Source organism: Bos javanicus, chromosome 9, assembly GCF_032452875.1.
Source record: "Bos javanicus breed banteng chromosome 9, ARS-OSU_banteng_1.0, whole genome shotgun sequence".
Classification (NCBI taxonomy): Eukaryota; Metazoa; Chordata; class Mammalia; order Artiodactyla; family Bovidae; genus Bos; species Bos javanicus.
Genome location: NC_083876.1, coordinates 48,127,439 through 48,143,891, shown reverse-complemented (window position 1 = coordinate 48,143,891; position 16,453 = coordinate 48,127,439). Strand labels below are relative to the sequence as shown.

General features: G+C 35.0%; 1 protein-coding gene across 9 annotated transcripts in view; it reads left to right on the top strand.

Moving 5' to 3' along the window:
• GRIK2 (glutamate ionotropic receptor kainate type subunit 2) overlaps positions 1-16,453 on the top strand; it is a 731,316-nt gene that overhangs the window by 484,158 nt on the left and 230,705 nt on the right. For all 9 annotated transcript variants that reach the window (XM_061427731.1, XM_061427738.1, XM_061427736.1 and 6 more), the window contains exon 9: positions 1,937-2,050. In XM_061427731.1, coding sequence (XP_061283715.1) covers positions 1,937-2,050 — 114 coding nt within the window. The remainder of the gene's footprint in view (positions 1-1,936; positions 2,051-16,453) is intronic.

Genomic DNA, 16,453 nt, shown 5'->3' with positions numbered 1-16,453 from the left:
GCTTTGTTTGGGTAATTGGCTAGGGACATAAGAAAGACAAATTTCACTACTGGTGACTCCCAGGTTTGAGAGGGTGAGGAAAAGTTAATGCTGATGAAAACACTGACTCTGTGTCTCCTTTGCTTCTGCTCTCTGTTAGTGGTCACTATTATTACATGGCATGCAATAGTGCAGATATGTAAGCCACTTACGTAACTACTGTCTGTAAACCAATCTACATATACAGTTGTATCTTATGCTTTTATGTATCTCCAGAGGTCATTTTATAAACTGTGTTCACTGAGTATAATATATCTGAACACAGCATTTGGCTTAACCTTTCAGAGGGCATTATTAATATTAGGTGCAGTATTACAGTACAGTGATGGTTCAAGAAGTTTGCAAAGGAGACAAGAGCCTTGAAGATGAGGAGTGTAGTGGCTGGTCATTAGAAGTCAGCAGTGACCAACTGAGAGCAATCACTGAAGGCTGTTCCTCTTATAACTACACGAGAAGTTGCAGAAGAACTCAGCCTTGACCATTCTATGGTTATTTGGCATTTGAGGCAAATTGGAAAGTTTGATAAATGGGTGCCTTGTGAGCTGGCAAAAAAAAAAAAAAAAAAAGTCATTTTGAAGTGTTGTCTTATCTTGAACCATTTCTTGATTGGATTGTGGCACGCAGCAAAAAGTGGATTTTATACAACAACCCACAATGACCAGCTTAGTGACTGGATTGAGAAGAAGCTCCAAAGCACTCCCCAAAGCCAAATTTGCACCAAAAAAAGGTCATGGTCACTGTTTAGTGGTTTGCTGCCAGTCCGATCCACTGCAGCTTTCTGAATCCCAGCGAAACCATTATACCTGAGAAGTATGCTCATCAGATGGATGAAATGCACCAAAACCACAACACCTACAGACAGCATTGGTCAACAGAAAGGGCCCGATTCTTCTCCACAAGGCCTGACCACACATCTTATAACCAATGCTTCAAATGTTCAATGAACTGGGCTATGAAGTTTTGCCTTATCTACCATATTCACCAGGCATCTTGACAACTGACTACCACTTCTTCAAGCATCTCAACAACTTTTTGCAGGGAAAATGCTTCCACAATGAGCAGGAGGTTGAAAATGCTTTCTAAGAATTCATAGAATTCTGAAGCATGGATTTTTATGTTACAGGAATAAACCAACATATTGCTGGCAAAAATATGTTGATTGTAATGGTTCCTATTTTGATTATTAAAGATGTGTTTGAACCTGTTATAATGATTTAAAATTCATGGTCCAAAACCACAGTTACTTTTGCAACAACCTAATAGTTAAAATATACACTGAACAGAATACAAGTGATAGTATTAGAATGGGTTATCCAGATGAGATTTTGCTGTAATCTCCTTTCTTGGAGTATTTTAAAAGCTTCAAAGGTATATTTTTAAAACTTCCAGAGGTAATTTGGGGTGTGATTTCACCTTACTGGGGGTGCTGTGAATACAAATAAATGCCCCTTTTAAGTTGCCTTTACCTATTAATTTATCCTGGATCCCCAGGTCTTGCTCTTTTAGCTTTGTCCATATAATATGGCATGTTACCATCATAATGAGAGGATAAGATAGATCCATTACTATAAAAGATATATGCTGTTAATGAGTTTCCAGCCAACTATCAAGGTATCATCAACTGTAGTTTATCTTGGTGAATGAAAGTTTGAATGGAAAATTAAGCTCCCACACTGACTGTAGAAGTGCAATGGATCATTTTGTTCTTTAATGTCACACTTCGCTGGACACACTTCACAAAGCAGTGAATCATGCTTAAAACAAGCAGCCTTTACTTCAGCAACAGCAGATAATGTAGCAGAGGTGAATAATAAGTGTTAGCAGTCTTAACTTTCTCTGCAGTGCTCTCTCCAGGTGTCTGATGGATGATTTACAGAGTACATATGCTATTTTATAGATTGGAACTTGGGATCCAGCCAGTGGCCTGAATATGACAGAAAGTCAAAAGGGAAAGCCAGCCAACATCACAGATTCCTTATCCAATCGTTCTTTGATAGTTACCACCATTTTGGTAAGTATTAGTTTTCCCATTCTTTTTAGATAAATGCAGACAAACATGGAAGTGGATAGAAAAAGACATTATAATTAGAGTAGAAATGAACAGAATGGAATATATTTTACAGTTATTTAGCAGTTGCTGTATAATGGATGAGTCAGTGTTAATTTAGTCAGTTTTATTTTGTTAGCTTTTAATGATGTAAATTATATTAATGTTTGGGCTGCTTGTGTTGCTTAATAATACAGCTTTACCTATTACTGGGAATCTTTATGTTTCTACAAAATTAGTTGCTGTTGAAAAATTGTGAATGCTAACATTTTAAAAATACATGGACAAGCAGTTATATAAATATAGTTATGTGAGGAGCTGCATGTGAACTTTACTTCTGCTTTCATTTTCATTTCCTGCAAATAAATTTCAGAGGGCTTGCCATTTATTTTTGAGATTTTTTTCTATTATAATTATGTTTTAACCTTGCTTTCAATTTAGTTGTTTTCATCATGGCAAATCACTTTTACTTTACTAATCTCCCTAATGAAATCAAATGACAAGTGCTGTTTTAATTCAGAAATATTTTCACTACCAACAGAATTAAATTAATACTGATAAGCTAGATATTTTTACCCCTCTTGCAATTATATGTTTTAATTAAATCACAATAATGTTCATGTATGCCTACTATGCCATTTGCAAATAAGAATTTTAATTTTAGGACAAGCAAGGAACTTTTATATAATTTAGTAAGTACTTTCACCTACAGAATAAGTTTATCAATGTTGATTTCTCCAGGTAGCCAGTAAGAATGTGAGATTAATGTCCAAAACAAACCTCCACATACTTTTAGCATTTACATGATTTCTAAATTTGATTTATGGTAGAACATCAAGCCAGGAGGAATTCATAATCTTGTCCTTTTACTAGCAATACAGGATGTTAGATCAAAACATGTCCAAACAAAACAGCTTGGGTTAAAGACTCTTGATAATGAAGCAAGCTGGTGATCATGAAATGATGGTGATAGAAGTTCATGAGGTGTTTTTTAATAACTCCTTTGCTAAGAACTTCAGTGAATACCTGCTCCACTATATCCAAACTTCTCTGGTCCCCTTTAACTTAATTTTGTATCCCCATCTCTTTTCAAAGCTAGCTCTCAAATCCACCAGCCGTGGTCCTCAGATGGAATGTACTCACAGGATACTACTACGTTCTTTTTCTGCCAGTATATCTTGGATCTCATAACCCGCTGCTGGAACAGTTACAGTAACAGTGTAACTTCCTCCTGCTGACAACCTTTCCCCTTTATAATATATTTCACTGTCCATTGTGAAGATCTAATTCTGTCATTCCCTGCTTCTCTGCTTATAAGTCTTTAGTGAGTCCCTGCTGCTGTGCTGCACTCAGTCGCTTCAGTTGTGTCTGACTTTCCGCGACCCCATGGGCCGTAGCTCACCAGCCTACTACGTCCATAGGATTTTTCCAGCAAGAATACTGGGACAGATTGCCATATCCTCCTCCAGGGAATCTTCCCAACCCAGGGATTGAATCCGTGTCTCCTGTGTCTCCTGTATTGCAGACACATTCTTGTCTGAGTCCATATCGGACATTAAAAAGGCCCCCTAATCTTGACCCTGTTATTCAAAGCCTTTTACTGTCTTGTCTTCTCTCATCTTTCTATCCTCATTTCCCATTTCTCCCTTTCAGAAATCCTGTATTTTAACTGATCTAGGGTAACCAGTTAGCTCACTACTGTGATTGTGTTAGCCCCGTTCCCTTTGTTTGCAAAATGTTTCTCTCCGTTCCTGAAATATAGAACTTGTCAGTACTTCATATTTAAGCTTAACACTATACTATTCTTGAATTATTTCATGTGTACAATATTTCTCCAAACATCACTGACCACTGCTTTGAGAATTAGGATCTGACTAAGTCTCTTGTTTTTATACCATATATGCCTCTACAATGCTCACAAAATAAAGTGTGCTGGGCAAGGGCATCTGTCTTCAGCAACTAGCCCCTGTACTACTTTCTCAGTTCTCCCTGATACAGCCAAACTCTCAAATGCATCACTTATTTTATGGCTTCAAATCTTTGCCCACTTCGTTATGTTCTCCTGTGAAAAGTTTTTCATCCTTCCAGACCCACCTCAGTTTGCATGCACTCTGTGAAACTCTTTGATCTTTCCATTCAGTTGTGTATGTTTGGGGCAGGCAGGGAAGTGTACATGTGTATCATAATACTTTATCATTTTACTTACCATACATTACTTTTTTTAATGTTAGAAATTTTGTGTTTATCTGATCTCTATTTGGTATGAATCTATACAAGGTAAGATTATACAATCTATACAAGATTTTGGTAAGAATCTATACAAATCTAATCAAATTTTACACTTTTTAGATCTCAGTGTCAGAGAAAAGTGCCTGGGGCATAGCAGGCACTCAATAATATTTGTCAAATTAAATTTTAAAAATTGGTATTTAATTAAGCAGAAAATTAGAGAGCATAAACACTTTTCAAATGACTGTATTTAAATATTTTTTCAAGTGTGCAGGTTATTGCAAACTTCTTGTCCAAACAAAGCAGGTGATTAGACTACCCATACAATTTCTCAGTTTTGCTTGATTACTCAAGAGTTATTTTGTAAGAAGTAGTCAAATATCTTTCTCACTAATAAACAATTTTATATTTGTTCATAAACAAGTGGTATTAAATCTTAATATCAGAGCCAGAGAAAACTTTTTAAAAATTATCAGGCTTTGGATCTTGGACATTTTTTTTTTTTGATCTATAATGATGTTTGAGACATATTCCTCAGATCATTACTCCATATAACCAACATGTAAGATCAATTCTGAAATACACTATAAGCTTCAGTTCAGTTCAGCCTCTGAGTCGAGTCTGACTCTTTGCGACCCCATGAATCGCAGCACGCCAGGCCTCCCTGTCCATCACCAACTCCCGGAGTTCACTCAGACTCACGTCCATTGAGTCAGTGATGCCATCCAGCCATCTAATCCTCTGTTGTCCCCTTCTCCTCCTGCCCTGAATCCCTCCCAGCATCAGAGTCTTTTCCAATGAGTCAACTCTTCACATGAGGTGGCCAAAGCACTGGAGTTTCAGCTTTAGCATCATTCCTTCCAAAGAAATCCCAGGGCTAGTCTCCTTCAGAATGGACTGGTTGGATCTCCTTGCAGTCCAAGGGACTCTCAAGAGTCTTCTCCAACACCACAGTTCAAAAGTATCAATTCTTCAGCACTCAGCTTTCTTCACAGTCCAACTCTCTCATCCATACATGACCACTGGAAAAACCATAGCCTTGACTAGATGGACCTTTGTTGGCAAAGTAATGTTTCTGCTTTTGAATATGCTATCTAGGTTGGTCATAACTTTCCTTCCAAGGACTCTAAGCTTACAAATAATAAGTAGGTCACTTATATTTTAGACTATGTCACTGTGTTAGTTTCAAAGTGATTGTGATTTTCTTCAAAAGAAAAGGTACTTTATTATTTTATATCACTTAGTTGAAAAATCTTTTTCTGAACAGTCTGATCACTGAGTAGCCACAATTAGGAAAAGATTTGAGGAGATTATTTCCCTTATTTTTATAAGCTAGCTTGATATAATTTATTGATGCTTAACTTATATTTTTAAAGAAGTATGATCATTTGATTTATTTTATGGTTATTTTTTCCCTTTCTCTCTTCGAAAATCTCAGAGGAGATTCTAGCTATGTTGTAAATAATGATATCTTCAAAAAGAGAAGTTCATTTAATGCTTCTTGTGTAACATTTTTATTATGTGTCAAAAAAAAAAAAAACAAACAGTGAAATATTCTAAAATTTGACCTTATAAATGTGCTTATCATAATTAGCTCCATTTCTCTTAGATTTTATTTACTTTACTTTTTATCATTCTTTTTGTATTTAACAAATATGTACTTAATGATAATGATATACCAGGGTTTATGCTAACCACTGTATTTAATGGACAAAATAGACATGGTCTCTGCCTTTATGAAACTTAGAAAATTGTAGAATTCATAAGGAGAACTAAACACACATACACGCACACACACAGAGACATACGCCCTTGTGACTAGATATGAAAGAAAGATGCATGGCATGCTGCCTTTTACAGAATGATCAAGAATGACATGAAGGATCAGGTGTGGAAGGATGAATCAGGTTAGACTTCACTGCAGAAGGATAGAGAGCTGAAGTTTGAGAAGAAATTATCAAAGTAAAGGGAGCGGGAATGAGTATTCTCAGCAGATAAAACAACATATGCAAGGCCCTGAAGCAAGAAAGATCTTGAAAAAGTTACAAAATTCAAAGAAGACCATAATGACTGAGGCCAGTTTTCTATATGCTTCTCAGCTTCATGAAATACTGCTATATGAATATGGTTCATTACCAAAAATTAATAACACACATCTTTGGCATGCCTGCTAGGTACTTGACAATGTTCAAAGCACTACTCATCGATTTACTCATTTAATTGTCATAATAACCTTTTTTGTTAGACACCATTATCCATACTCTTTCACAGGTAGGAAAACTGGTATTCAGATTGTCCAAGTAACCAACTCATGACCACAGAGCTAGAAAGTAGAACAGTAGTTTTTTTAACCAATCTGTAGCCTACTTGAGGAACCAATACTGTAAAATGAAATCTCCAGTGTCCCAGCTTGGAAAAGTCTAACAGCTATAGTTTATGACCAAAATAGTATCTTGACTGAGAATTGTTCACCCAAAGAATGTTTCTCATCCAGAAATACCACATATGCTAAAGTACCATGATACCATTGTAGGTGTGTCCCCAGACATCTAGACATTTCCTCAGGGACCGAGATTTAGGTTACTCTCGCTTGGATGCCTTGATCTTCTTGTTTCTCTCCTCTCCTAATTTGGCACTTGGGTTTTTTTCAGCTTCTTTAAACCATAATCTCAGATCTTTCTGGACAATCAAGAGTAAAGGCGCTTAACTCACTTTTTCTCTTAAAAATTGATATTAAGCATCTTGTTTACAAATATTTTTTACACCTCTTCAACAACATAATCTATGCCCAATACACTGAATGGGTATAGAATATAGTTATTTCATAGAAAGTGTTCATTTTCAGAAGCTCTAAACAATTTTTAAATTTGTAATTCCTTTTTTTTTTTTTTAGTTTTTAATTATATGGTGCTATATAATTTGTAAATTATATAGCCTCTTCTGCAGGAGGGGGCTAGACCTAAAACTCTAGTCTACTCATGCGATCTCCTGAATGTTCCTCATATTACCTCTCTGGTTTTAGAATTTCAAATTCAGTCGTTGTTAAAATTCCCTTGCTTCTTGTATCATTACAAATGGAATTTTAAAGTATCAACCTTAGAATCACATTTTCATCTATGATGATTTCATAGATGAGCATAAATGAGCATAAAATTGTAAAATGGCTTCACTCATGGCTCAGACGATAAATAATCCACCAGCCATGTGGGCCCTGGTTTGATCCCTGGGACAGAAAGATCTACTGGAGGAGGAAATGGCAACCCACTCCAGTTTTCTTGCCTGGAGAATTCCATGGACAGGGGGGTCTGGCAGGCTACAGTCCACGGGGTTGCAAAGACTTTGAAATGACCGAGTGACTAACACTTTCAATTATTAAAATATAAATTTATAATCACCAAAATCATAACAAAAATACTCATTCTGGATGAGATATAGAGAGCCTTTGAAGACCAATATGTGCTCTATTTTCAGCTTCTCAGCCTCATCCTGTTGTCCTTACTACCTTGGGTACACTAGCAAGGGACAGTATCAGGTGGCTGGATATTTATTTAAGTTCATAGAGGGAATGCTTATTTTCCCCTCTGTGCTCTTGGTTTTCAATTGATTTTTTCATGCCTGTTTAAATATGTTGAGTGCTTCCCACTCTGTGGCTCCTCTATAATAATTGATTTTTGTCCATCAAAAGATTACTAGCACTAAATGCCACTGTACATGTTCTTCCCCTGAACGACTAGTAGCACTTAAGCATGCCAATGACTATGAAATTTGGTTACTTTTTCAGAAAAATCACTTCTAAGGAGATTCTTTCTTCCCAGTTGCTCAATGAATTGAACAAATGTGCTTGCATCTGCAACTTAGTCTTATTTTGTATTTTCCTAGCACTTCCTAAAAAGTTGTGTATTTCAGTGCTGAGTTTACTTGCTTAGGCTTATTAAGCTTTATTGTTGGAGTACACAGCCTACAGGTGGCTTATCTGGAAGCAAACTCCCAAGAACAATGGAAAGAATCACAGTACAAAAGAGAGAAGTGACCAGATATCCCCTAAATGGTTCTGCAGTTTATTCCATCATATCAACAAAAGAAGTTTTCTAAGGCTTCACATCTGTCCCTGCAATAGGGTTTTCCCTCTGATTCTTTTCTTCCCATTGTCAAAGTGTGACTGCCAAGCATGTAGTTCTTCTTAAAGAGTTACTAGCATTCAGGCTTGGAAACCCAGACACTGGTGCTTTACAAAGAAAAAGGTTTTTCATTTTTATCAATCCCTATACAGTTTCTAAGCAGTTTTAATGATGTGCTCTGGAGATGGTAAGATCAACATAATTTAAGGGAGATACAGTAGATATGCATGTACAAGTACTACTTAAATGTTTATGTGAGATGAATGCCTCATTCAAACTCAGGCTGCTCATACCATATTCAAAAGCAAGCAAATCTTTTTTCATCATATTTTTGTCTTCTGTTTCAGAGATTGTGCTTTTGTTTTCATTCTTGTTTTAGTAGCTTGTTGTATTTTATTTCAAATATATTCTCATATTCTTTAGACCTCCAGATTAGCTAGATTAACATAAAACTATCAGTAGCTATATCACAGAGAAAGAAACATGTTCTTTCCCTTAATGACTAGTAGTATTTTAATAAACCAGTGACTATTTTATTTGTTTTAATGTGAAATTAGGCATACTTTTAAAAATCTTAGGGTCTCAATCTTTAAGGGCTTTGTAAGTGACCAGAACCTCATTTTTGTAGCACATAATCTCACATACACACACATACACACATCTGCTTCCTTCATCCTTCTTTATTAAATCTAATTTTAAAATGCTACCATAATAAAACCCTTAAGTGTTTTCATTATTGTTATATTCTTTTCAGTTGTCAACATATTATCAATACCGTAATTTTGTTAGAGATTATTTTATTATAAATAACATATATATTTCATATATATTTATTATAAATAACATGTATATTTCTAGAAGAAATGATTGGAGAAATATGAATTTTTGGTTCAGTTTAACCACATGGAAATGAAATAATTTTGCTTTAATTTTCTCAAAGATGTCATCACGATAGTACCTTGTAAAAATTGTATAATCTAAATTTTAACTATGTCCTTGATCTGAGATTCAGATGTAACTACTCAGGACATATATCTAGCTTCATGTTAAAGATCAAACTCAACACGATTCAAACATCTTTCTTCAATTCAGGCCTCATTATATCTGTTTCTCCTATATTTCCAAGCTCTGTTTATGGTTCCAGTAATTTTATATTTACTCAGCCAGAGTGGATACCCTAGTCTCTTTAAATCCCATATTTATAATTTAGACATTAATAATTAATAATTTCTTTTTAGAAATTTCTTTCTAAAAAGAAAGACAGGATGAATCCATGAATGTCCTTTTCTAAGACAGTTTAACAAAGAATTGAGTCAAAGAACATTTTGAACAAGGGAGGTATGGTTTGTTCATGGGTACTGATGAATAGGATATTTATAGAGTCTGGTTTGAGAGATATTGTATCCAGATGCAACAGGAAAGAGAAGACAACGTCAAAATATCATGTATGAGATTTATCATGAATGCATTACATGTGGGGCAAAAACAATTGAGAAAGGTGAACAAGGACTTCAAGGTTAAAAGCCCATGAGGCGGAGTATTAGCATTACCACAAAGCATGATAAGGATGTTGGAAAGAGAGATAATGAGTTCTATTTAGTCCTATCTGAATGGAGATGTTGGCAGTAATTTTGTGTAGTCAAATCTTGATTATTCATGTAAGGGGATAATAAATTAGATTCAGAAATGAAATGCAGTTTGGAGATTAGCTAATAGGTGCAGTCTCCCTTCCCATCAAACCATTTACTGGAAGAGCGGTGAAATGGCACATTTGATTGATTGGAGCTTTGGCTTTTCTTTTCTTCCCTCTTTCTTCTTTCACTTGTGAATTAAGCTAATGAAATATTTAATGGCTAAAATACAAATTCCAGTAGAAAGACAGTAACAACCCAGATCTCCAATCTAAACTGATCAGTCAAGTGTAAGAATTAAATAGCATACCAGTTTTTTTTTTTTTTTAATAAAATGAATGATAATCACTAAGCCAAGCCCTCCTTTAAATCCATTTTGCTCTGACAGAAGCATCCTTCCTGAAATGTTGGTGAACAGCACAACCAGCAGAACTCTAGTCCTTTTTTCTTGACAGTTCGTTTCAATCTGCTGCACTATCAGTTACAGTTTCAGGTGGTTGAATACTACATTTCAGAGAGAAAGATATTCTTCTCACCTTTCCAAATTCTGGGAGATTTTCTATAGACATCAATTAAAAACAAAAACTCTCTAGAATGGTAATTAAGGCCAATAAAACTTAGATTTTTTGAATATTAGGTAAGTTCTCTGAAGTTATTCTTCTGCAAAGAGGTAAACACAGTTTGCAGCAGCGAAGAGTGTGATGATTGTGCCTGCAGTAGTGTAGTAAAGGGATGTGTGTGTGTCTGTGTGTTTGTGTGGTTGTGTGAGAATCAGGCATTAAAAAGCATGCCTTTCCTTAGTAGATTTGCAAAACAAAATAAAAGAATAACTTTGTAGTTTGCCTCAGAATGCACTTGAATTTTGAAAAAAAAATAAAAGGTAAATAATAAACATAATTTATTAAAAATTAAGGTAACAATTCTACCTCAATAGGCATGCTCTATATGCCTGCTGCACTATTTTGTTGTTTCTTTAAAACAAAAGCTCCAGATTATGATAGTTATTTATTTTCAATCCAGCATGTTCATGTGAAAGTGCCTTTATAATGTCTTGAGATGTCACAAGCAGGTTTGCTTCCCAGGCGAGAGAACACTGTATAAGCTCAGATGGAGACTCTCATCAGTACTCTTTGATCCTAACAAGCCAGTCATCTTTAGTATTGCCTCTTCTTGAAAACATTAAGCTGTTTTGATGGTAGCTGCTAGGGTTTTCACTTTTCCCTCCTGGTATTCTCACTTTCAATTGAGATAGCCTGTAGTGCACATTGGCTTTTGACATGCATGTTAATTAGGGATGGCAGAGTTCAGATTCTAGAAGCCATGATGAATTGAAGGAAATTTAAAGACTGGGACTCAGACAGTGGAAGATTTCTCAGCCCTACAGCAGTAAAAGCATGAGTCTGCCAAAAAAAGAAATAAATAATACTGTCCAACCAATGGACTGATAACATTCAACTGTGTAATTATTATTTATGCTTATCTGTTGCTTACAATTGTTATTGGTCATTTCTTGCCTAAAGAATGGAACGTTTTTTTTGATCTGTTAGGCTTCTATGTATTTTTCCAACTACATTTAGGGTAATCTGAATTATTAAAATGTAATGAAAGAATAGTTAAGTTTATTCTTAAATAATTCCCTTAAATATGACCCCTTTCCATTTTTAAGATCAAAGTTTATTACATGCATTTATAACATTTCTTTAATTGAGCTAAGAAAAAAATAACACAATTATTTTAGAATGACTAAAATGTGGTTTAGACCAGTGGTGGTATTATTAAAAGTGACATTGTCTGCAGGCCTTAGATAATATAAGTTATAAAACCAAGTACTCAGTAAACTTCAAAGATGTTAATAATACTGGATTCTGATTAAATCTTATTGTTTTAAAGTAACAAGATGGAATTTAGAAAGATGCTAACAATAACCCTGTGTACGAGACAGCAAAAGAGACACTGATGTATAGAACAGTCTTATGGACTCTGTTGCAGAGGGAGAGGGTGGGAAGATTTGGGAGAATGGCATTGAAACATGTATAATATCATGTATGAAACGAGTTGCCAGTCCAGGTTCGATGCACGATACTGGATGCTTGGGGCTAGTGCACTGGGATGACCCAGAGGGATGGAATGGGGAGGGAGGAAGGAGGAGGGTTTAGGATGGGGAACACATGTATACCTGTGGTGGATTCATTTTGATATTTGGCAAAACTAATACAATTTGTAAAGTTTAAAAATAAAATAAAATTAAAAAAAAATATGAGCCAAATAACAAGTTTAGCTGACTTCATGATTACCAGATAAAAAGGGTAAGGAAGACAATGCCTTTAATCAAAAAGGATTTTCTGACTTAAAGGCAAATACAAGTCCTATTTTTTTAGGTTTACCTACACCAGTTCTCAATTCCTATCAATCAGACGTTTTCTTCTATATTCTTCAGCATGTCAAGCTACAGCTTTAAGTTCAGGATTCCTGATGAAAACACAGACCTGGCCTGATCTGTATGCTTGCTAACAAATGCTGCTCAATCTTCATAGTCTTGTATGGCGATTACACATTTATAATGGTATATAATATTCCTTCCGTGCCTGCCACTACAGAGGAGAAAGTCTAATCTTTTAATTACTCCCCAATATTTACTCAATGGATAATCATCATCAGATTAACTTTTAGTCATGCAATGTGTAATTAAAAATGTAAATCAATAAAATGTAATTGTGGCTGGCTACATTAACACTTTTAAAAACAGTTTAATAACAATTGGATGAAAAGAGCCATTTTTTGGTGTTTATATTTAACACAGTTGTAAGGGTTCTTTTCTATTATAGAAAAGCTATAATAACATACATTGAGTTGAACTGTCTGATTAAAAAAAATGTGCAATAGGTAGTTTTATATAAAAGAAACTGTGCATTAAATAGCTCACAATTTTTAACTTCACAAATCCTAACTTCCCTAGGATTTGTGGTCCCCTTTTTTGTACCCCCTGCCATGAAAATAGGCTAGGATCTTTGAAGACTGTTTCCTGAAAGATCATCTTTTCTTCTCCTTTTCTGGAATGTAGATTCCAATTCTGGCAAGTCTTTCCATTTAGTTCAGTTCAGTCGCTCAGTCGTGTCCGACTCTTTGTGACCCCATGGACTGCAGCACTCCAGGCCTCCCTGTCCATCGGCAACTCCCAGAGTTTACTCAAACTCATGTCCATTGAGTCAGTGATGCTATCCAACCATCTCATCGTCTATCATCCCCTTCTCCTAGCACTTTCAATCTTGCCCAGCATCAGAGTCTTTTAAGATGAGACAGTAAAAAAAAAAAAAATAAATAAAGTAACAAGATGAATGCAAATAAATACCTTAAAATGAATCATTTATATATAATGTAGCAACCTTCTGAATTTATTTTGAAAGAATGTATAAAACATATCAACTAAATTAGCACTTATATATGTATTTGGTATAATATTGATAAACATAAAATTCTTTTCTTTTTAAATCGTCTTCCAATTATGAGATACATAATTTCTTTCAAACCCATTAACCAAAAGTTAGCTAAGTTAGAATAAAGCTCTATAAATCTGTATTTTTTCTTACTGTCATAATAAATGTTTCCATGAAATTTTCCTAAATAATATAATATATATGTTGGAAGCAATTTAGGATAAACATAAGAACAACCAACGTTTTTCAGTGGGAAAAAATGCAAACTGTTTAAAAATCAGGACATAAGAATATTGGTTCTCTCTGTTTGGAGATGTCTGACCATGACTTGGCTCCTCACTTGGCAGATGGTCTGGAGCCCCTATACCAGCTGTCAAGCAGGAGACAGAGCTGAAGTTACTTTAGGAAAGCTACTTACGATGTTCCCAAGTCAGATCTAAATAAAACAGACCTGAAGGAATAAAGCATAAAAGTCCTCTTCATTCAGAGCCTGTTTTCTGTTTAAACATGTTCTCTATTTTTCATCTTTAATCTACTGTTTCAGTATTAGTGCTCATTTTTATTTATTCTGGTATTAGTTTTACAGTGCTAACAGTTAGAATTGTCTGCAAAGCTATAATCAAAGTATTCACTAGATTCTGTTCATAATAGAACTTATTCTGATTAACACTGTAAAAGATATGTTTTTTTTTAGCATTTCAATAAAATTCTCATTGAATATTAAAAAAAAAACCACAAAAAGCAATAAAAACAGTGATAGAATAAGCTAAAGTTAATAGAAGGCCAAATGCCATAATTTCAATAGAATATCTGTTACACAGAGCTTGTGAGGACAGACTGTTGACTGTCTTTTAAAACAGCATTAGTGGGCTCTACGGGCTTACCTGGTAGCTCAGCTGGTAAAGAATTCTCCAACAATACAGGAGACCTTGGTTCGATTCCTGAGTTGGGAAGATCCCCTGGAGAAGGTGAGATGGTTGGATGGCATCACCAACTCAATGGACATGAGTCTGAGTAAACTCCAGGAGTTGGTGATGGACAGGGAAGCCTGGAGTGCTGCAGTCCGTGGGGTCGCAAAGAGTCGGACACGACTGAGCGGCTGAACTGAACTGAGTGGGCTCTACTTATGAGTTCAATGTGATTTTATGTTTTTTATGATATAAATATAGGAAAATAATTTATTTTTGAAGGTTTTCCTTAACTTGAGTCACTTTATTGAAATATTCCTGTATTTAAGAGTTTTACAGGTAATTTTCTTTAGTAGTTTTTAATTTATTTTTATTTCTTGATAGTTTAGCTATTTTATCATGCTTCTTACACAGAGCTCTAATTTCATCTCTTCCTTTACTGGTTTTCATTGCCTTTATCTGTTTTATTTTTTACTTGTATTTGATGAGAACTTTGTTATCTGTTTTCCTTGTTTCAATTGTACTTTTTATTATTAACTACAATATAGCTGTATTCTCAAAAATACTTTTTATTCATAGTTTTCCAACTATGAATAAAAATTATTATTTTTCAAAATCGTGCTGTGCTGTGCTAAGTCACTTCAGTCGTGTCCAACTCTTTGCAACCCTGTGGACTGTAGCCCTTCAGGCTCCTCTGTCCAAAAGATTCTCCAAGCAAGAACACTGGAGTAGGTTGCCATGCCCTCCTCCAGGGGATCTTCCAGATCCAAGGATCGAACCTGTGTCTCTTATGTCTCCTGCAATGGCAGGCATGTTCTTTACCACTAGGGCCACTTGGGATTGGATGCTAATTATTATTGAATACATTAGTTATCTGTGGAGATTATTATTAATTTTTCTAGTTGTACTTTTCTGATGAATGTGTTAGTCAATTTCTGAATATTAAAATATTTATATTCCAGACATAAACTGTTATTGGATATGGTGAAAAATTATTTCAATGGACTGCTATGTTTGTTTGTTATATCTTGTTTTTAGGAACATCTGATAGTGACTGACCCTTAGTTGGGCTTCCATGGTGGCTCAGACGGTAAAGCGTCTGCCTATAATGCGGGAGGCCCGGGTGCAATCCCTGGGTTGGGAAGGTCCCCTAGAGAAGGAAATGGCAACCCACTCCAGTATCCTTGCCAGGAAAATCCCATGGACAGAGGAGCCTGGCAGGCTACAGTCCATGGGGTCCAGAGTCAGGCATGACTGGGCGGCTTCACTACGACTTCACTAGGACCCTTAGTTACAGTATTTCACTATTTTGTTGGCTGTTTTTGTCAGGTTATGCTAACTGCATTTAAAAAGAAAGTAACTGGCCCACAGTATTTGCTGTGCTCTAAAGCAGTCCATATATTGAGGTTATTTATTTCATATTAGGTCAAAACTAAAAATACTATAGTTTTTAGATTTTTTCTGGGAAGATTTATTTAATAACTGATACAGTTTATTTTATAGTTGTTGACATATTCATTTTGTCACCTCTTTTTGAGTCAATTTTATATGGTGCATTGATGCATATCAGGTATTCAAATATGATCATCATATAAATTTTATAAACTTTGTCTACTGAGTCACTTTCTCATGTAAAGTTCTATTCATTTTTTCTTTTTTTTTAAAATTTGGTTCATTAAATTTTACCAAAAGACATATTATTTTTGCTAAAATACATGCTTATAATTTAGCCATTTTTTTCCTGTTTTTTACTTCACTTATTTTTCTTTTATTTCCTGTTTTTCTTATGTTTTGCATAATGTCTTCCATTATTATTATTATTATTTAAGTGTTCTATTTATTTATTTTGTTTTAAATAGTTTAATGGCAAATTTATATAAGGCTGAGCTTTTCTCTGAAAAGTGCTTTGAAGACACTTTTAAAATAGAAGCTGCATCATACAGCTTAATGTTTACCAGAGTGCTTTGAAGTTATGCAGAACCATCATCTCTCAAATGACATCAGGCTTGAAATTCAGATAATAAAGGACTGTTTGAGGGGATGTGAC